A 21461-nucleotide genomic window follows, 5' to 3' on the forward strand; every position below is an offset into this window, starting at 1 on the left:
ACAATGATTTCTCTCAGAACCATATATAAGTGTTTACGACCATGCGGTCAGCCACACGTGAGAAAAAGATGTTAACAGTAAGAAAAATATATGTTTGAGGAGATAACTTGTTATGTACCTTGAATGTTTATAACTATGAAAAGTTTTGCCGAAATTGTAGCCATATTATTGACTAAACTATATCTACTCAAAGTGGATTGAGCTGGCTCCAATAAGTTTGCAGTATCCTCTGTGTGTGTGTGTGTGTGTGTGTGTGTGTGTATATATATATATATATTCATTTCAATTGATGCCAGATGGGAATCAGAGCGTTAATGATGTAAAGATAGAAGCTTGGTTTTAGATGCATTAAAAGTAACCAGCTACCTCTTTCCCCATTGTACCATGTACTCAAGATCAGAGAGAACTTGGTCGTTTATAACCTTTGATGTGTTGCCATAGATGGTAGTATCATCAGCATAAATGTCTACAAATGATATAAGGATGTGATTTGGAAGATCATTAGTGTAGATCAGGAAGAGAGTTGGGCCCAGGGTGAATCCCTGAGGGACTCCAGCATTAACACTGTGAGCTTGATTTCTGCCCATCGATCACTACTCTTATGAATCTATCAGAGAGAAATGATTTAATAATTGAGAAGACATTTCCAGCTATACCGTAGCTGGAGATATATTATTTCAGTTTTTAATTTATATTTTTTTTATTTGATTGTTTTATTAAATGTATAATAGGTTTTCTTGTCCAAGAATGTACTCATTTTATCTTAATGTTCTTATTTAGATCAGTCATGCAGTTTAGTTGCCCGTGACAAACAGCCTTTTCTTTCTTGCATATGTTTTGTGTTATTTTAGGGTTGAGAAATCAAATAGAGAAATAAGAAAATAATGATTAAACTCGTGAGAAATTCCCTTTGGATAAAAATCTAAAATGTATCCATAGCAACTTTGATCGCTATATCCTGATTCACAAGTGTATTGAAAAACATTTAAATTTTATGTCCTTAATCACAAGAAGAATTATTTATGAAAAGTTCAATAAATACTAACAGTAGTGTACAAGTAATTACACATACATGCAGTGACAATTAACAAGATGATTGGTGGTTGGGAGTCATTACATAAATAAAAACAAAGAAAAATACTGTTGGATACTTTTAGTTTTATTGTGCACACATCAAAGTGGCACAAAAATAATGCTTGGCTCTCACGAAAGAACCAATGATACAAAGATGAAAAAGAAATTTCACAAAGATGGATTCACAGTTCACAGGAAGCGTTCAAACATGGCAAAATATTTTTTGTTTATATAGTAAAAAAAAAACAAAAAAAAAAAACACTAACACCCAAACAGTATTTTGGGTAAAAAAAAAAAAAAATTTTTTTTAATGAGATTTTGAAGTGGAGGTGGAACAGGGGAAGCATGTGTAAATTACTGAGTTGATATTAATTGAAGCCATTTTTAAAAATTTTAATTTATTGTTCAGCCTCAGGATTTCCAGGCGCTTTTGGTGCAGCAGGGGCAGTCGGATCTTTTTCTCCTTTCTTCACACCAGACACAATATCATCAATACGCAGTAGTAAAATGGCAGTCTGAAAGAAATTTCATGTTACATATTTAAACATTTTGGAAAAAAGAAATACAAATCACATAAAATGTTATAAGAAAGATGACCACCCATGACCCGTTTAGCTATACATTCATTAAATATGAACACCTTTGAAAATTTATAAACATGCGATGAGATAGAACTTCTCATTTAAATTATTTACATCACTCCATTCCTCTCACAATTTCTTTCTTACTGTTCTTATGTTATTTGTCCATGCTCCCACTACCTAACATATGTGAATGATAAAACAAGCACAGTTTCAATAGTATACAGAGGATATAAATCCTAATCAACATGGTTTCTTCTATACTAAATCAACCAATATCTAATATTTTGAAAAGTGTTGACAGCAAATGAATGATGTTAGGTTGGTTGGTGGTTTTTGTTTTACGGCATATCAACCCTTTTCAGGTTATTTAATGCCGAATACAAAGATTGAAGAAAATTTTTTTAACAGAATATATTTGTTGTTTTCAAGTCGGTTTCTATTTAACCCATAGTTGGGACCCTAACAGGTACTACCACTCCGGGTCAGAGTGGACCTGGGAGCAATGGCAATTAAAGGGTGCCTCCACACTCCTCAAAGCCCGCAAGCTGGGGCCTCACCACTGGATATAGTTTAAGGTCATATCTAGGACCATAAATAATGTTAGGAGATAATGAAATTATCAACCAGTTTTAGCATTTCAATGCTTTAGGTGCCCCAAACTCTAGCATGGATAACATGCCTACTCTCTATGGGGTCCAATCTATAAAGTTAATACCAGCCAGGTTAAAAACAGTAAAGTCACTTCATTTGCACTCAAGCTAGATTTTCCATGCATCCTCGTGCCTGGGGTAGCCATGCATGTTATCGAGTTGATGCAAGAGTCTGCACACCATATATGGCAAACTGCCTAGACGCTAAGTATACAAGGCATCTAAAATCCCATCAATACCAAGCTTCTGATAAAGTACGGTGGAAGAGATTCTTTATTCTGGCAAAAGGACCCCCCACCTCCCGGTTTTACTTAGAAAACATTTCAGTGGACACCAATTTAACATTTACCTTGGCATATTAAAGTGGATTTTCGTGACCAAGAGTTTTTTTTGTTTTGTTTTTTTTATATATTTAGACAACTTTAATCTTTGGATTGATATTTTTATTAAAAAATTAAATTTAAAAATAATAACGGGTTATATTATTAATTTGTGATCAAGATGGATTTTTTTATGGCGAGTTCATCTATTTACAAAATTTTATAAAACTATTTAAATCAAAAATTGGATTGATATTTTTACTAAATGAAGATTTACAATTAAAAAAGATGATTTTTATGGGTATTTGGGTTTGTTTTGAACGCATATTACATTTAAAATTGTTGCTAGCAGGTAGTTGTTTATAAGTAAAAAAAAAAAATCTTTTTAATTGTAAATCTTCATTTAGTAAAAATATCAATCAAAATTTTGGTTAAAATAATTTTATTATAAAATTTTGTAAATAAATGCACTCGCCATAAACAAACAAAAAAATTTTTTTAAATCCATCTTGGTCACAAAAAAATATTAACTCATTATTTATATTTATTAATAAAAATATAAATCCAAAGATTAATTAAAGTTATGTAAATATATAAAAATTGCACTTTTGGTCGTGAAAATTTACTCAAACGTGCCAAGGTGATGATTAAACCTGTTTTTTTTTAAGTGAAGTCAATCAGGGTCTTTATTCCTTTATTCTTTTCCGTTGTCATACATCCATCTAGTCATGGCACGATTATTATGCTGTAGCCATTGCCAGTTTGGGGCTCAGCATGGAAAGCTAATACAATAGCTCTGATTAGTAGCAACTTCCTAAAGCCTATCTCCAGCAACACAAGAGCAAGCAACACTAGCACATTTGTAATATTAATATTATATTTGTATCTTAAGACATTTGATATAAAAAAAATGAAGATATTTACATTTCTAACAGTTTTATGAAATTAACAGTCAACATATTCATAATTAGAGCATATACTCTTGCCTTGTGTTCCTATTTTATCAATCTTTATAAATAACTTATCAGAACGATATACATTCAGAAATAAAACTGTTCGGCGTTGTTAAACTACTTTTGGATATCATCAAAAGAAAAAATAACAGATGGATGAAATAAGTTGTACTTTGAAGATACTCTAGAGCAAAAATTTGAAACATGTAAAATACTACATGTTGGGTCAAGGAATATCGAAGTTGAAAATATAGATTAAGATTTCATGAATTTCATTTTATTCTCAAGACTCCCTAAAAAAAAAATCAAATTTAAGACATTTTTCTAGAAAAAAAAATCCTTTAAATGGTCTGTTGTAAATTGGATTAAATATTCCATACATAATATTTAGCAGCATATATATCTTTATTTCAATCTTAAAGGGAGCATACAAGTGATACGATACTGTTCTTTTAATTTACCAGAACAGAAATACTCAAAAGTTTAAAATTAAAACTTCTAAAGAAAGAAAAAAAAAAGAAAAAGTAGGGATCAACTCACTTCTATTGCTGTCTTGAAGACTTGTGCACGTACAGCATAAGGTTCCCAAATATCTAATTGTTTCATATCAACAATTTCTCCAGTTTCTCCATCAACTCCCCAAGTGGTATTGTTTGGTAAAGCATGTTTCGCCTGACAAAATATAAAAAAAATAAAGTAATTTTGAAAAATTTAATTTTATAATTAATAATCTTGGATAAAAACAATTTTGATCCCAAATAAAAATGTCACTCTTTAAACTTACGCGAAGCGCTGTTAAAGTACGAATGGTGCTGGCCCCACAGTTCTGAATAAGAGTCAACGGCAAAACTTCCAAGGCCTTCGCAATAGCTCGGTACGGCCATTGATGAACAGTGGTTATACTTTTAGCCTTCTCATTTAAAGCCTAACAGGGAGATGAAGAAAAAAGTTTCATTAACATTACACATGAAATTTTTAGATTGATTGCATATCAATCAAAATAAAAAAAAGATTTTAAAGAAAAAAAAAAAAATCATTCTTAACTTGTAATTTAGATTCAACTGAACAACAGTTTAAGTACTAATCTCCAAAGACTACTTCACTTTGATTTAACATCTGGATTTGATAAAAGATTTTAAAATCTTAATAAACTATATCCTCTTATTAGTTATTTTGGTCAATATAAACATTTTTTGTATACAACAAAGTATGCTCATGTGTGAAACATTTTATGGAGGATTAAAAAAAAAAAAAAAAAAAAAAAAAAAAAAAACAATAAATTTAGTGAAACTTAGTCAATTTTTTTTTCATTCATAGAAATATTCTTAAGCACCAAATTTTCTGATATTTATATAAAAAAAAACCCATCTGTTTAAGGTTTGGATGGTAGATCCATTTGCCACATTAATTTAACATAAAAATAAGTCCCACTTTGTAGTCATTTTCATTAACACTGGTTCAGCACTATATCTTTCAAAAAATTACTTTGTGGAAAAGACAAAGGTTAAAATTGACTATACTACCAACTAGAAAATGTAAATGGACAAATGCTATTCTATTCACATTAAATTAAAGAAAAAACAAAATGAAGTAATGTATTCTGCAGAAATTAAAAAGCATTTTTAAAACCCAATATTAAAATTTAGGAATGATGTGTGTGTGGGGGGGGGGGTGAAGCATTGCAAACATCTGCCCAAATAGTTTTATTTTCATAATTTTGATAAACTAAAATAAATTGAAAATCAATCTTAATATAAGTATGGATATATACAAATTATTCTGGATATTTAAACGTGCATCTTAATTCAAAAACAATTAGGATAATTGTAACATGTATTTGAAATCGGATTTCAATACTATTCGTAATATACTAAATATGTAGCTATTCAACATTTCATTTGCTATTTATTAATTTTTTTTACAAAAATTAGCCATTAAAAAAACAACAACTTATTTTGCATTTTTATGGTTTATAACTGAAAAGAGGGGAATTTTTTCTAATAACTTTAACTACAAGACAATGAACACATCTAGGAAACAAAAATAGCAAAGGTGTGGGGGGTCATTTTTGCATTAACATAAAAAAATTTGTAAAGTATATAAAAGTCATCCATACATTATTTTATATCAGTATTTGTTATATAAAAGGCATTTTATTTCACAATTTGAACTCTTGATCCAAATTACATTTATATCTGATTTAGGTACAAATACAAATACAGAACTTGTAAAATAAAATTTATTTTAAATGTTGATCTTCAGATTTTTTGATAAAAATGATCACTAAAATTGTGTTACCCGTTTTAATCTATTTATAAATGCTATGAAAGGTGTGTTAACAATAAGCAAGGCAATTAAGCATGTTCTATCAAAAGCAGTTGGCTCAGTATTAAAAATGAGAATCGTTAAAATGTTGCTGCATATAAAGTATCAATAAATAGGATGAAAACTAATTTTACTCAATATCAGATATAACTAGTTCATTGTTTAAAATGAAAATGCCATTTTTTTTTTTTCGTAATGTAAAAATATCCACCTTCCAATTCTTATGTCAAAGTGATTTATTCTTTGGAAAAAAACATTTCTTTATTTTTTTGCAAATCAAGTACTCTAGTTATAGAATTTATTAAAAAAAACATTAGAAATAAGTCATGTAAAAGAATTTAAAAAAAAATAAATAAGAAATAAAAAAAAAGCAGCAAAAGAAGACTATGAGAAGTTAGAAAATTATTTCCTCCAAATAAGCAAAAATAAAAAATACTAAAGAGAAAAATGAAAATATAAAAATGAAAATATATAAAATGATAATATAAAAACGAAAGTCATTTGGTATTTAAAAAAATTTTTTTTTTTAAGTTGTTTTAAAAAAAACTTACATGTGCCAAAGACATTTCTGTGGCTCCTCCACCAGGAACTAGAATTGGATCTTGAATAACATTTCTAGCAACATTTAAAGCATCCTGTAAGTTTCTCTCAACTTCATTAAGAATATCTTTGCTAGCGCCTCTTAACAAGATGGTGCAGGCTTTGGGATCTTTACAATCAACCAAATATGTGAAGTATCTGAGGAGCAGAAAAAAAAACAGATTTAGCAAAAATCTTTAGAAAAAAAAAAAACAAATATAAGAGTAATTCTAATTTGGAGAGGATAATCTTTAAAGCTTAAGATTTGTAGAATTTGTATTAAAAAAAAATTTAAATATCAGGCAAAAGATGTTACACATGGATGTAAATCTAAGATGCAATTTCTATAAAAAATAAATAAGTTTAAATAAAACTCTGCCCTTACTCGTCACCAATTTTCTTAATTTCAAACAGACCACAATCAGTGCCAATATCCTCCTCTTTAATTTCCTCCGTTCGGTTCACAATGGTGGCACCACAAGCTCTGAAAACAAATAGAAAATGTTTAAGAAATAGTAATCTATGACGAAAAATGAGAATTAAAAAAATACTAAAACAAAAATCTATTGTACATTAACTTTTCTCATATTTCAATAGCACAAAATAGATGTTAAAATATAAATTCCAAGACTGAGTTAGATTTGAAGGAAAAGAAAAAAAATTTTTTTCTAATTAACTTATCCATCATTTCGACTTTTTGTGGAATTACTTATTAATTCAATTATCTATTTTAAATAGATGAGCATTTTCAGAAAGTGACTTTTTAACGTTGTCATACTTTACATACCACAATCATATAAATTAGATGCTAAAATATTAAGCTTCAATAGACTAATAAACAACATTTCTTTAGTAGCGGGACTTGTGGAGACGCTCTGAGATTGTTGTAGCTATTTTATTAAAACTGCAAAAGTATTTATCCAAGCTAGCATGGACACAAAATCGTAAAATACGCTTAAATATGATATTATAATTCTTGCAGATTTTGTATATATTATTATAGAGTTAATGTTCTATCGATTTTTATATATTATAAAGTTGCGATTTCAAAAGTAAAAAATATATCTATATGACTTGGATTCATCAGTTTGAATCGAAACAGAAACTTATGAATGAATATATATATTATATATATATATATATATATATATATATTCATAACTTTATTTACTTCAGCTATAATCGAAACCGAAACCAAAACTTAAATTCTTGATAAAATTATTTATAAAAATAGATTATTAAAGTGGCATCAGCTAAAATCCAAACCAAGACTTATGAAGAATTCTTGATAAAATTTTTAAAATTTAGCTTATTGGAGTGCCATTAGCTATAATCGAAACCAAAACCATGAAGAATTCTTAGTAAAATTATTTATAAAAAAATTAAATGACTTGAGTGCCATCAACCTTAATCGAAACAGAAACTTATGAAGAATTCTTGGTAAAATTATTTATGGCAAGAAATGGAAGTACATAACAATTAAATGACTCAGATGTAAGCGTGACATAGAAAATAACACACACATGCTATTGTATTAATATATAGATAATAAATTAGAGATATTTTTAGTTAAGCTCGAAAAATGTGTTAACAGATATGTTAGTTTATAAATTTTCAAATGGTGGCATACAATTAAACAAGAGTTTACCATAATTTCTGACAGTAGATAAGTATTTGAGAATTTACTTTCAAGAATTTAAATAACCAAACAAAATTTTTTAAAAAATAATATATAAAATTTGTTTTATTAAAATTCTCACCTTGCAATACGGTTATTATCAGTTTTCCTTACTCTGCGAATGCAACTAATTCCAGCTTTGACCAAGAAATGCTGAGCTAAATCAGAAACGCCTTTTTCGGTGATGATGAGATCCGGTTTGAAAGCAATGATTTCGTTACAAATCTGCTCAATGTACTCCTCCTCCATGCGCAAGATTTTACTACACAAAATGGAAAAAAATAAGTGAAATTATCTTTCACATTTGCAGTTTTATTTTTTTTTGTTTCAATTTTCAGACAATCTTCAAAAAATAAAAATCACAAGGTTTTACTATATATATATATATATATATATATATAAATATTTGTTTAAATTTTAAATTGGTTTCTTTTCTTAAATGAGAAAGTTGACAGACTGCAATGGATACAAATGTGTTAAATAGACTATTCATAAGGAATCTTATTCAAAAGAGAAAAAACATCTCATCAGAAATGTTTCTATAAAATAGTAAAAAGTTACTGCACCTGCTTGTATCTGTATATATGCATTACTGATGAAAGAACTAATGTATGTTGACATGGTAGTTGCTTTCTCTTACATATACATTCAGATTGGGGGCAGTAATCAAGTAAGCAATCTGGATGAAGTTTTTATAAATTGTCTTGCTAAAAAACTTACTTTTTATTAGAAATCCAAACTCTTTAATTAGATAAAAGAATTTTTTCAATATTTAAATTTTGAGCTGATTTTTAAATGAAAACTCATTAAACTGACTAGCAACACTGATTATTGCTGAAGAATTTATAAAGAGGAAATACATAAGTGTACATTTTTACTATAATTATGTGCATTTTAATCAATAATCTTGAATACAATAAATTAATATTTAATTTTTTTTTCAATTGCACTGTGTCCACAATAGCCAATAATGGAAAAAATTACATATCTTGGCTATAAATTATCACCAAAATGTTTTTGTTTTTTTTATGTTTTCATTTCTGTACATAATGAAAATAAATTCTGAAAAGTTTGCGGTTAAATTTCTTTATTTGTGCATCAAATCATTAATTTGACCTTAACCAACCATAAATTTTCACCTGAAACTGGTTGGTTTGTGTTATGTGTCATTCAATTCTCTACATAATGAAAACAATTTTTTTTAATTTTTGTTCAAAATGTATAATTTTTTAGGTCAAATTTTCTTATTTAAGCATAATCGGCAATATCATCGGTTGATGATAACCGATGTAAATGACTTCTTCCATTATTATTTTTGTAAAGAAAATTTGAAATTTTTAGGATTTTTTAATAGCCAACATATTTTTACTGTTTGGAAATAAAATTTGTACCTATGAAAGAAAATTATTAAAAATGTTTCTTTGTATAGATTTAAGAAAAACAGTATATTTTCCCTAAAAATTCTAATATAATTTCCGGATGTATTATTCAACTTTAAACAACTATAAAACCATTAAAAATTAAACGAATTATTTTTTTTTATATTCAGTCCAAATTTAGGCTTTAGATCTGCCAATCTTCCAAAAAAAGTTTCCCATCCTTGTAAATACAATGCGCAGTGCATCCAAGCTTTTAACATTATGGCCTCTGGGCCTTGTTTTTAAAAAAAAAAAAAAAAAAAAAAGCACAAACTGATTTGAATACAATAGAGTTTCATGAATAATACTATGATCGTTTATGTAATAGTTAAACTCATTTTTGGGGGGTATTCAGGTCATAAATTAGTTACAAACAAGTGTAGGGAGAAAAATTATTTATCCAACTTTTATATAAAGCCAAAACTTGGATTAAAAATTGTAACCAATTGAAAGTACATATTTTAATAAAAACAAAAATAAAATAAGGTTAAAAGCATTTAATACTTACGCAAAATCTTCTTCCCCACTGATCTCGATGTTAGTCTACAAATAAAATGTAGAGAGAAATTAGGAAATAAAAACGTTTTCATAAAAATATCTTCAAATGCATTAATTTATGCTTTGAACAATGCTGAATAATTGTATGACTTACTTTTAATAATTTAGATTACTATTTCTGCAGGTTTTATACAAAACTTATGGTATCCATAATAATTAAAGTGTACCAATGAAATTTAAGTGAAAGTGTTAGGTAATGGGTCTGACAAGTTCAGTGTATAAAAACGCTTCTGACGCAGTAAATCAGTGTCCAGATCCCTACAAAAGATATATGAATGTTGCTTTTATTTGAAAAGAAAGCCAGAATTCTGTCTATGTTTCTGCTCTGTGGAACAACCTGCTAGGAAATTGTGAAAGTGGTTAGACAAACATTTAGATATTGTTTTTTATCGGTTTGTTGAAGCTGGGGATGGGGCATCCAACAGGATTCCAAATATTCACCCACTAACTTAGATATTCCAGAGAGATCTTAAAGATTCTGACCGTCCTTTTAAGTGTAATTGTTTGAATCTATTGTATGTAGACGTAAATATCTTTTCGTGTGGATTGTTGCACTATTTTTTGCCAATAAACTGGATTACATTTTCTTACGTATAAAAAAAAAAAATCAGACAGATTTAAAAAGAATGTTAATCGAAACTTTACAAGCGAAAATAACTTTAAAATATAAAAGATAATTATAATTTGACAATGGATTCCACTAATAAAAATATACATTAAAATGCAAACCATGTTCTTTTTGCATTTAAAAAACAATTAGGATTCTATATATAAAAGGGCATTTGTCTGCATGTGTGTCATACTAAAACTAGAACATTTAGCATCTTTGTGAGAAAGTTTTACCAAAAAATAATTATCTATAAACTTTGTAAGAACAATAGCATTTAAAGATTAAATGCAATTCGATATAAACAAAATAACGTGATATCTTCGCATTTCAAAAGTTATTGTACACAATATTTCATAGGAATTTGTTCTCTGAAATTACAGTGTAGCCAGATATAAGGGACTTCTTATCCTGACCCTACATCTCTCTTATATCCGGGTTACACTTTATATCAACACGGACCAGAGAAAATCTCATATCTGCCTTTCTTATATCCGGGTTACATTGTATATAATTAAAAGAAACAAATAGTAAAGAAATTAAATTACAAAGTTATCCTGATTTAAACCATGCTAGTGAGATGGTAATACACTAAACAAGTTGGCTTGCTATCACTTCGTTACTTGAAACATTAATTTAAAATAAATATTTTATTTATAACTTTGTCACAAACATGCAACAAAATCTTTCTCGTTCATACAGATATTAAAACATTTATTTATCAAAGAGAAAAAAATGAATTTTCCTTTTCATTTATAATTTAGGAATAGATCAGAATTGTTGAAAATCAAGTAAACTGTCTTTTTCCCAAACCAATATGTAAATTAGTTAATATTGCAGATGACATAATACATACATAAACAGTATTTAAAACAGATGTTATGTTTAGTATGAAATTAAGTTGTTTCAAATTCACTGTTAGTGCAAGAAAACAAAAAAAAAACTTTTACATTTATTTTATTTACTATGTTATTTAATTTCCTTGAAAGCTTTTTCTGATGCTTCTTAACATTTCCCGGTAAATACACTAACAGGCCTCTACATTACAAGTGAAACAGTCGCATTTGCGAGTGATTTTTCAAAGTGGCAACTAGAAATAATGAAATTTCTATCTTTTGGCGATTGTATTTCTTTCACCGACAATCTTCCAAAGCTCACTACTGAGTGAAAAATATCTTTTCAGCTTTTTTTTTATTAATAAAGCGAGCAAAGTCAATTTAAACTATAAAAGGTTTAACAAAATATACTTTTTTTTTTAACAAAGGCTGTTTTAAAAACATCTGAGAAAATTCGAATGTTTATGCGTTCAAGTATCAACATCAAAGTCAGTGTATATTTAGAATTACACTTATTAAAAAAAAAAAATACAAAAAAATCTTTATGATGTGTGTACTTGTCATAGAACGAAGATGTCATACTCTAAAAATCATGTGGGTTTGGCTCGTAACTTTTCTATTTGGCTAGTAAACAAAAATATTTAGTTGTCAAAAGTCAACTAAAACTAAATTTATCCATAGAGCCCCGACTAATTTTAGGAAATACATATTTTTGGTGATTATAAACCGGTAATCAACTTTCATGAAAAATGATTAAGTAGTTTTATTATTAATTAGTAGCAAGATGGGGGGGGGGTTTAAAATATACTTAAATATATTTTAATTCATGCAGATTTCGTATTTATTATTATAGAGCCAATTCTCAATTGAATATTATATTATACCTAATATATAGTAGTGATTTCAAAAGTTTAAAAGAAACAAAAGAGGAAATTACGAGGCTAAAATAAAAACGAAAACATTTAGCGGTCCAGCAGCATCTCCTACCAATGAGATAGGCAAGAGAGGTTTAATATTAAACGACTTGAAGAAATTAACTGAATTTGGTCATGCACAAAAAATAAAAATACATTGGCAAGTTGAAATAAAAATTTTGCATTTCAACTTACCAATGTCTGTACACATTATTCATCACCCAAAGATTTTACTCGTTATAAAGCATCCTTAGTGTATGATTACTATTTCCTGTTCATTTCAGTGTTTTGTGACCAGTAGTTTAAGGGTTTATCAGTTAAATATTTACAATCAGACAAAGACACATCTACTGTTTTATTCATATAGAAGATATTCATTTTTTTTATTTTTTCATAATTTGCTAAATTTGAAATCTCCAGCAGGATCAAAAGGGTTCATAATCCCTGATGGCAGAAACTAGTTCCTTCAAAAATACTTCCCTGTGATAATTAACAAAACTTTGACTCAAATGCTAAATTGATGAAAAGATTTGGTAACAAATATGCATTTCCTAAACTTAGCATATTTACCAGGGACGGTTATGTCAAGTAGCATTTTTTCCCCCTATATGTTTAATCACAAAAAATAAATGAACATATACTTTACTTGTAAGATTGAATTAGGTTTGAAAATACATTTTTTTTAAATCGTTATAAGCTTTAATTTAGCAAGTCACCCATCTACTTTAATATTTTTTGGTGTCTGAGCATTAACAGAAAGTTTCTATTTTTGTCAACCCTTCTCTCCCAATGCATGTTGTGTGAACCCCCCTTCCAACCTGATCTTATTCTATACGCCATCTATTTTCAAAGAAAAGATTAGAATAATCCATCACAAGAGGCAAGGTCATCACAGGCAGTAATAAGATTTTAATTGGAGAGGATAAGAGAAAAACAGACATCGATGCCTCCGATCAGTCTCGAAAGACAAAGGATACCCCCTGTAGGGACAATTGCGCGTGTAATTATGAGGCAAGGGTTGCACACTCCCTAACCACACCTTTCCTGAATCGGCACTGGTTGGGTCCAACGCAAGGAGAAGTCCAGGACAACTGGAAATAATGCTGAGATAAGCGGAGAGCAAATACAGCACCTGGAAGTCCCAAATGGTTACCCATTTAGAACTGACCAGGTTAAACGTTGCTTAACTTCGGTGATTCAGCGGGAACCGTCGTGTCAACGTGATTATGCCGTATCAATAATATTTGAAAGCCTTAATTGAAGCCGATACTAGCAAAACCACACGAGAAGTTCCCATTGAACTTGAGGTCGACCATTCAACAGTCATTCGCCATACAAAGTAAATAGAAAGGTAATAAAAAGTTAGATAAATGGGTGACATAAGGTGTAATTTGAGAAAACCGATATACAGTGAGCAAAAGAGGCTAATTTGGGATTTTATCTTTATTTTTAAATATTTTGTAAAGAAAATTTATAGTGTGCATGATTAGCACGGGTGTCACTCACTTAAGTAAAGAGAAGTATTAAACTCAAAACCTGACCGATACGAGACAAAAACGTGTCTTAGCCAAAGCCAGCATTTTTTCAGTTGGGAACAATTCTTTTTTTGCCGGACCCTCGTTGGCACGGTTTACTTTGCAATGTGGAGTCAGTTGAAGAAAGCTTGTTTGCAATAACAAAAAGGGAATAGAACAGATTTTTGTTACATGTGCTTCGACGCGGTGAACTTGGCGATCTAAAAATCGTTCTTTTTCTTCAACTCAAACATTCAATGATTAGATATTTAACTGATTTTGTAAACTCGTTTGTTTTCTCACATGTTACTGTCATATACGACTAGCGGGGGTACCCGGCATTGCCCGGGCGTTTGGAGGGGGGGGGGGTAAATCAAATGGAAAATAAAGAATAAGCGAATGTAATAACCCTATTTAAATAAAACTTTTTTTTTTTTTTTTAATCGGAAAAACAAAAAACAGTGAACGTGATACATAATAAAAAATAAGCGAATGGAAAAGAAATAACGTTTAAATGTTAAAACTCTAAAAATCGAAAAAATATATCTGACATCACGGCTCGAACGTGCAATCTTAAGATAACGACGCTGCTACTATACCAACTAGTCTATGACCGAGTGAGCAAAATTAGGTTGTTTTTTTTTAATATTTAAACTAATTCAAGAAACAACATTTTTTGCGCATGCGTGTATGGCTAAATTACCATGAAGGAACGATTTTTTGCTAACCCTTCTTGTAGAAAAGTCCCCAGTTAAGAGTGAAAGATTGTTTTTAGCCAATTTTTCGACATTTGTTGTCCGGAGGGTCGAGCTTCAAAATGATACCGATCTCATGAAAATTCGTCGCCTCTGTCAAAAGGTTTTGCAAGACATACATTTAAACAAACAGGTGAGATTTATATTATAGATTTCTGAATTAATTCATTGATATATATAGCCATGTTATATATCATTTTGAAGTGTGCTTTTTGCGCTATCAAATAATGTTATTTGTTACCGTTCTCAATATCTTCATTTTTTTTGCCGGCTTTTCGACAGCATGGACAAAATTCAAATCTGCATGATTTTCTTGTTTCAGTTCAAACAAGGCCGAAAAGCTGCCAAGAAAGCTTGTGATATCAATGATGCGTTTGGCCCAGGAACCACTAACGAACGTGTGGCACAGCGGTGGTTCAAGAAATTTCGCAATGGTGACGAGAGCCTCAAAGATGAAGACGGTTGTGGCTGTCCAACTGCGATTGATAACGAATATTTGAAAGCCTTAATTGAAGACGATCCTCGCAAAACCACACGAGAAGTTACTGTTGAACTCGAGGTCGACTACTCAACAGTCGGTCACCATATAAAGTAAATAGAAAAGTTAAAAAAGTTGGATAAATGGATGACGCATGAATTGAACGATAATAATAATAAAAAAATCATTTCGAGGTGTCTTCTATGCTCCTACTGCGCAAAACCCATTTTTCAAGTAGATTGTGACATGTGATTGCCCACCGATTATCACTTTTTCAAGCCTCGACATCTTCCTGCGCAAAAAATGCTTCAAAAGCCAAGATGATGCCGTATCGGCCTTCAACGACCTCATTGCTTCCAGAACTCCGGATTGCTATGATAATGGGATAAATAAACTTGTTTCTCGTTGGCAAAAATGTGTTGATTCTAAAGGTTTTTATTTTGATTATGAAAGGAGTTATGATCTTTTAAAGTTGAACGTAAAAAAAAAAAAATTTGCATCAACCTAATACAAACAGTTTAACTTAAGCTAAATGAGTGATAAAATGGGTCACAATTTTCTAGTATTTATTTTATGAATGAAGATAAAAATTTTAAAAAACATTCAAAATTGATTTGTTTTAAGAACTGACACATCTGCATCAAAATGAATAAATATTTACCTGACTTTCACCTTTCTTGTATTCCAAAGAGCAGTCAAGCAAAAGAATTCGTGGATTTTCTATCTTCCTAGAAAAAAAAAAAAAAAAAAATGACAAATAATTTTTCAAAAACAAAAAGTCCAATCCTAATTCCAGAAAATTGAGATAAAATTTACCCGCTTCCCCTCCCTTTAAAATAAAATTATAAAAGATTTTTACCTTTTCATTTTTGGATGTGTGACATCTTTATTGATGAGGACTCCTTGCAAGACACAGGAATCTTCAATACTGCCACCGGGAATCTAAAAAGAACATGAATTTTTATGAATTTTAAAACAATATTGATTAATGCATACATTACAAAGAAAACATGTCAATGTAGGAAAGTAAAAAGAAAAAAAAAAAAAAAAAAAAGATGTAATTGGCTGTTTTGAAGTTCGTTTCAGAAAGGAAGGAAGAAAGTTTGTGAAACGAAGTATAAGGAAAGATAATGTGAGCAGTTGTGTTGGGCAAACGCATTATCAGTATGAGATGCAGTGTTTGAATTGTTTACTATTCGAAAAATTGCATATCGTTGTTTGAGAATAAGAATCTATGCATGATCATAAAAATTTCTAATAAAAAAATGACAACTGGTAAAAGATAAGTAAAAGAAAAAAAATGTAAATAAGTGAATGCATTCAGCAAAATGTGAAGATAGGTATTGTTGTTAAACAAAGCATAAGAGATAAAATGTGAAATGCAGTAAGAAAGTGCAAGTAATATATATATATATATATAAAAGCTAGTAAAAATTGAGAATAATGTCAGTGATCAGTGATGAACAGCCAGACCATTCTTCTAATAAGCTATATTCATTTAAGAAAGAAGATAAAAGTTTCAGGAACCAACAAACCAAACTGCTCTAAAAGCAGAAAGAGTAGGTTGAAGGAGTAACCCATATTTAGTAAAATCATAATCGATAAATGATAATAGCAAGAACTGAAAAATGTAATAACAAAGAAAATATCCTATGAAGAATACTTCTAAGCATAAGGTGGTGGAAGTAGATCTAAGTACGTGTGGAAATTATTTACAATTCCCTATTTGGAGTCAGCTTATTAAAAAAAAATTTAAAAAAAAAATCTTTTAAAAGTAGCAATATTTTGTATAAAATGGGCAAAATTCTATACATTGCTCGTATTTACAGAATCGGATGGAATAAGGAGGAAAATAGACTTTACTTTATTATATGGAGAAAAAAAATATTTCCATTAACAAGTTACTCACCTTTTCTACTTTGGCATAATTCTTGATATCAATTTCTTTTTTACCTCTTTCTTCTACAACAACGGTTTTCGTGGCTTTAAGGGCCATTTTGCAAGCCATATCAGACCTAAAAATGATGTTGGGGAAAAAATTAAGTTAGTAAATATTCCAATAAGTTATTTTCAAATTATACTTTTCAAAAATTTTTTAAACAAAGTTAACTGTAAAAAAAAAAAAAAAGGCCTACTTACCATTGTTTGATAAACTTGGTACCAATACAACTCTTGATAATATTAAGCATCTTTTCATCATCATTTACGTCGACAGGAACACTAAAAGACAAATATGAAGAGAAAAATAAAATTTCATTTTTGAGGAAATTGTAAAAGAAAAAAATTCTTTAATAAAAAGCTAAAAAGCCTGACAACTCCCCTACACTGTAAGCTAACCCTTTCTTAAATAGAAGGATAAGTCTGATTAAATTATACTGGAATAAGAAACGGTTTTGATTAAACTAATTGAAAATGTTTTTAGGTTTTTTAATAAATAATCGAATGACAATGACTCTTCAATATCTCGATTTTTAAAAGATGGTAATTTGACCAGAAACATATTGACCAATTCATGTAAATCATTGATGCCTCTGTTCCGTCTCGAAAGACAAAGGATACACCCTGTAGGGACAGCGGCACATGTAATTGTGTGCCAAGGGTTGCACAATAACCAACCACACCTCTCCTGAATCTGCACTGCTTTAGCCTAGTGGCAAGGAAAAGTCCAGGACGACTGAAAACAATGCAGAGATAAGCGGAGAGTATATAGAGAAGCTGGAAGTCCCAAATGGTTACCTGTCTGGTATTGATCAGGCTCATCGTTGCTTAACTTCGGTGATCTGACGGGAACAGGTGTGTCAAACGTGATGATGTATCAAAATAAGTCACTTGTAAATGAAAGTAAATAAATTGTTTCTTATGTCTAACGTATTTAAAATCAATGTTTATAAAATTATAGATATATGTTAGCTTCCTTCAGTCTTGACAGATTATGGCTACTCACTGTAAAAGTTGCAATCTCCAACCACACCTCTTCAGAATTGGTGTCGTTCAATACCAGTGGCAAGTGGAGGTTCAGGATGACTGGAAATTAGTGGTGGGACGATTAATCGGAATCGTTAATCGTAAGAATCGTGTATTTTGGGAGGTATCGGAATCGGAATCGCATCGTTAAAAAATACCTTAATTTTCCGATTCCTTCATTACGATTCTTTTAGTCTGATGTTGAAAAAAAGAAAAAAAATTCCTGATATTTCTAACCGCAAGAGAGAAATAAAAAGAAACCAAAGAAATTCATTATTAACAGGGCAATGCTTAGTGCCCCTCCCTTACAAGGTTCATTCATTCAGTTTGTAATTGTAATCAAAACTACAAAAGAGTTAACTTGAAAAGAAGTATGCAGGGCTCTACATTGCGAGTAAAAATAAAAAAACCGCTTATCTTTTTGGCGATTGTTTTTTTTTACTGACAAATCTTCTAATACTGAATGAAAATGCTTTTTCAACTTATATTTTCTTAAAATAAAACGAGCAAAGTCAAATTATTTAAACAGTAAAAGGTTTAATAGAACAATATACTTTTTTTTCTTTTTTTAAAAGAAGGCTTTTGAAAGAAATATCTCTAAAATGAAATTGATCACGTTGTATTATTTCGCAAAGTTTTGACAGTAGTCGGTTTCTTTTGAAGTTTCAAAAAAATCGACCCCATACCTATCTCTTCCAAACCTAAAGTTATTAAATAACCCCTTCGTTAATTTAAGGGTAATTAATTCAATTCAGTCAAGTTTTTTTTTTTTTTTTAATTTCATTGAAATAAAATCCATTATTTTTTTTTCTCCAGAAAGATAAAACCCTGAATTTGATTATATTAAAAGCAGAATAATATAATCTTTTTTCTAGAATTTTAAATTGAAAATTAAAAGTGTTTTGCGCAGTTCTTTGCCGAACGAAAAAGAAATTAATATATATATTTTTAAAAGGTTTTGTAATCAGTTAATTTTTATGTCTAAATAATATTTACGATTAATTAAATAATTTCATTTTAAAAAGTATTTATAAATAGAATTTTACTAAGGACTTATAGTTGGGGTTGTATTACTGTACACATAAATTCGAAAAAGTTGTCAAAAAACAAATATATAACAAATAAATGTTATCAAAGGCAAGATAAGTTATTTTTCTACCTAACTGGATATATTTTTCGGGTTTTTATTCAATGTAACATGTTTATTCAGCTCGAAAAGCATACAGTGTTTACCGATGTATTGGAAAATACAGAATGGCGCCCGACACTCTCTTTAACACGCTTAGTTTTGGAAAAGATGTTATAAATAATAAACTATACAAAATACTGCTAGAAACTCGCTCAATATGTTACTGTGACATATTTTGATATATATTCGGTGTTTTTTTTAATAGTATTTTGTCTAGTTTATTATTTATAACACCTTTTCCCGAACTTACCATGTTAAAGAGAGTGTCGGGCGCCATTTTGTATTTTCCAATACATCGGTAAACACTGCATGTTTTTCGAGCTGAATAAGCATGTTACATTGAATAAAAACAAAAAAAAAATGTATCCAGTTTGGTAGAAAAGTAACTTATCTTGCCTTTGATAATATTTGTTTGTTATATATTTGTTTTTTGACAACTTTTTCGAATCTATGAGTACAGTAATACAAACCCGGTTATTTTGTATCTACGGCGCCATGTCACGTGGTATATTGTTTTTTTTTTTCATTACGCACGTTCATTTATAAATTATTAAATTAAATATTTATCTTTTTTATATTTAATTAGTATATATTTTCTTTCTCTTCCGCTATATTTTTTTATTTAATTCATTAAATCTGTTAATTATGAGGACCAAAATAATGAATCGTGTGTATTTATTCTCTAATTTTCTTGTTTTTGTTCTGTTATATAAATTCTATTTTATTTGTTTTTTCTCTGAAGGATAAATTTTATTTTCTTGGAGTTTTTTTTTTCTGTATTCCAATTAAGTAAAATAAATTTTCTCTAGAATAAATTTTGCTAATTTTTCCGTTTAGTTTACTATATAATAATTTTATTTAATCCAAAACACGACAGTGTAGACATAAAATATCTCTTCCAAAGTTAGGGAACATATTTGGGAACTACCGACCATAAGTATAAAACTACCTGGTATATTTCAAAACAATAAATTCCCTAGGAATCGGAATCGTACTTGGTATCGGAATCGTTAATCAATATTTTCCTGGAATCGGAATCGGAATCGTATAAAAATTAGGAATCGTCCCAACACTACTGGAAATAATCCAGAAATAAGCAAAGTACATACAGCTCCTACAATTCCCAAATGGTCACCCGTCTGGTACTAGCTAGGCCCAATGTTGCTTAACTTCAGTGATCTGATGGGAACCGGTGTGTCAACATGATCATGCCATATATATATATATATATATATATATACGCACACACACACACACACACACAACTACAAAAACAAATACGAGAAAAAAATAGATGGAAAACATTTTCAACCAACCCAACTTTAGTTTTCATAGTATCCAAAAGGTCATCAAGAGCTTGTCTAAATGCACTAATGATCACGGTTGGATGCATGTCTTCTTCCAAGAAGGGTCGGCCAACACTAAGAACTTCTCCAGCTAAAAAAACAAAAAAATTTTTTAAATATATAAAAAAAAAAAAAAAAAAAAAGAAAGATTTTAAGTAAGAACATAAAACATGCTTTAATTTCTGCTTGTAAATTATCGTTCTTAGTTGTTGCAGCATATCAACCATTATTTAATTGTTTTATCCTAAAACCATACACATGTTGCATGGCACTGGTTGCTCTTTTTTGTTATAGAGAACTTTAAAATATTGAATTTCGAATAAAACCAATGGTATCTACGCAATTGTCATGTTGCAGTAATAAACATATCCTAAAATTATTAAAAATGAGGAGATAGAAAATTAATTATTAATGAAAATAGTTTTCAAACACAAATTTGCAAAAAGTTGACTTTTGCTAAGATTTTCAGAAAACAATTATCTCCCTTGTTACAATTCAACTTCGGGTTTTTCTTTTTAGCAAAACTTAAATTTTAGTAATTGTATTTGAAAACGTATTTTATTTAATTTTTTTACCGTATTGGTTTTTGTAATTTTTGGATTTTTTCATTACTGTGACATGACAATTAAGTAGGTACCATTGGTTTTACTTGAAATTCAATACTCAACACTCCATAGCATGGAAATTGGAGCTTCATCACTGAAATTTGTGGCATTTTA

The 21461-nt window shown here is 29.4% G+C and overlaps 1 protein-coding gene and 1 pseudogene across 1 annotated transcript in view; both read right to left on the minus strand.

Moving 5' to 3' along the window:
* Window positions 1-1141: 1141 nt before the first annotated feature.
* LOC145267703 (T-complex protein 1 subunit gamma-like) overlaps window positions 1142-21461 on the minus strand; it is a 44859-nt gene continuing 24539 nt past the window's right edge. The window contains exons 6-17 of the mRNA XM_080123319.1: window positions 20713-20833; window positions 17383-17463; window positions 17153-17258; window positions 16103-16185; window positions 15905-15971; window positions 10090-10124; window positions 8246-8425; window positions 6871-6969; window positions 6458-6644; window positions 4366-4506; window positions 4122-4253; window positions 1142-1589 (exon numbers count right to left, since the gene is read on the minus strand). Coding sequence (XP_079979445.1) covers window positions 1473-1589; window positions 4122-4253; window positions 4366-4506; window positions 6458-6644; window positions 6871-6969; window positions 8246-8425; window positions 10090-10124; window positions 15905-15971; window positions 16103-16185; window positions 17153-17258; window positions 17383-17463; window positions 20713-20833 — 1349 coding nt within the window. The 3' untranslated portion in view covers window positions 1142-1472. The remainder of the gene's footprint in view (window positions 1590-4121; window positions 4254-4365; window positions 4507-6457; window positions 6645-6870; window positions 6970-8245; window positions 8426-10089; window positions 10125-15904; window positions 15972-16102; window positions 16186-17152; window positions 17259-17382; window positions 17464-20712; window positions 20834-21461) is intronic.
* Window positions 20499-20615, minus strand: LOC145273774 (5S ribosomal RNA; annotated as a pseudogene).

The sequence above is a fragment of the Euprymna scolopes genome, chromosome 4 (genome assembly GCF_053919585.1).
Source record: "Euprymna scolopes isolate OS-2025 chromosome 4, ASM5391958v1, whole genome shotgun sequence".
Classification (NCBI taxonomy): Eukaryota; Metazoa; Mollusca; class Cephalopoda; order Sepiida; family Sepiolidae; genus Euprymna; species Euprymna scolopes.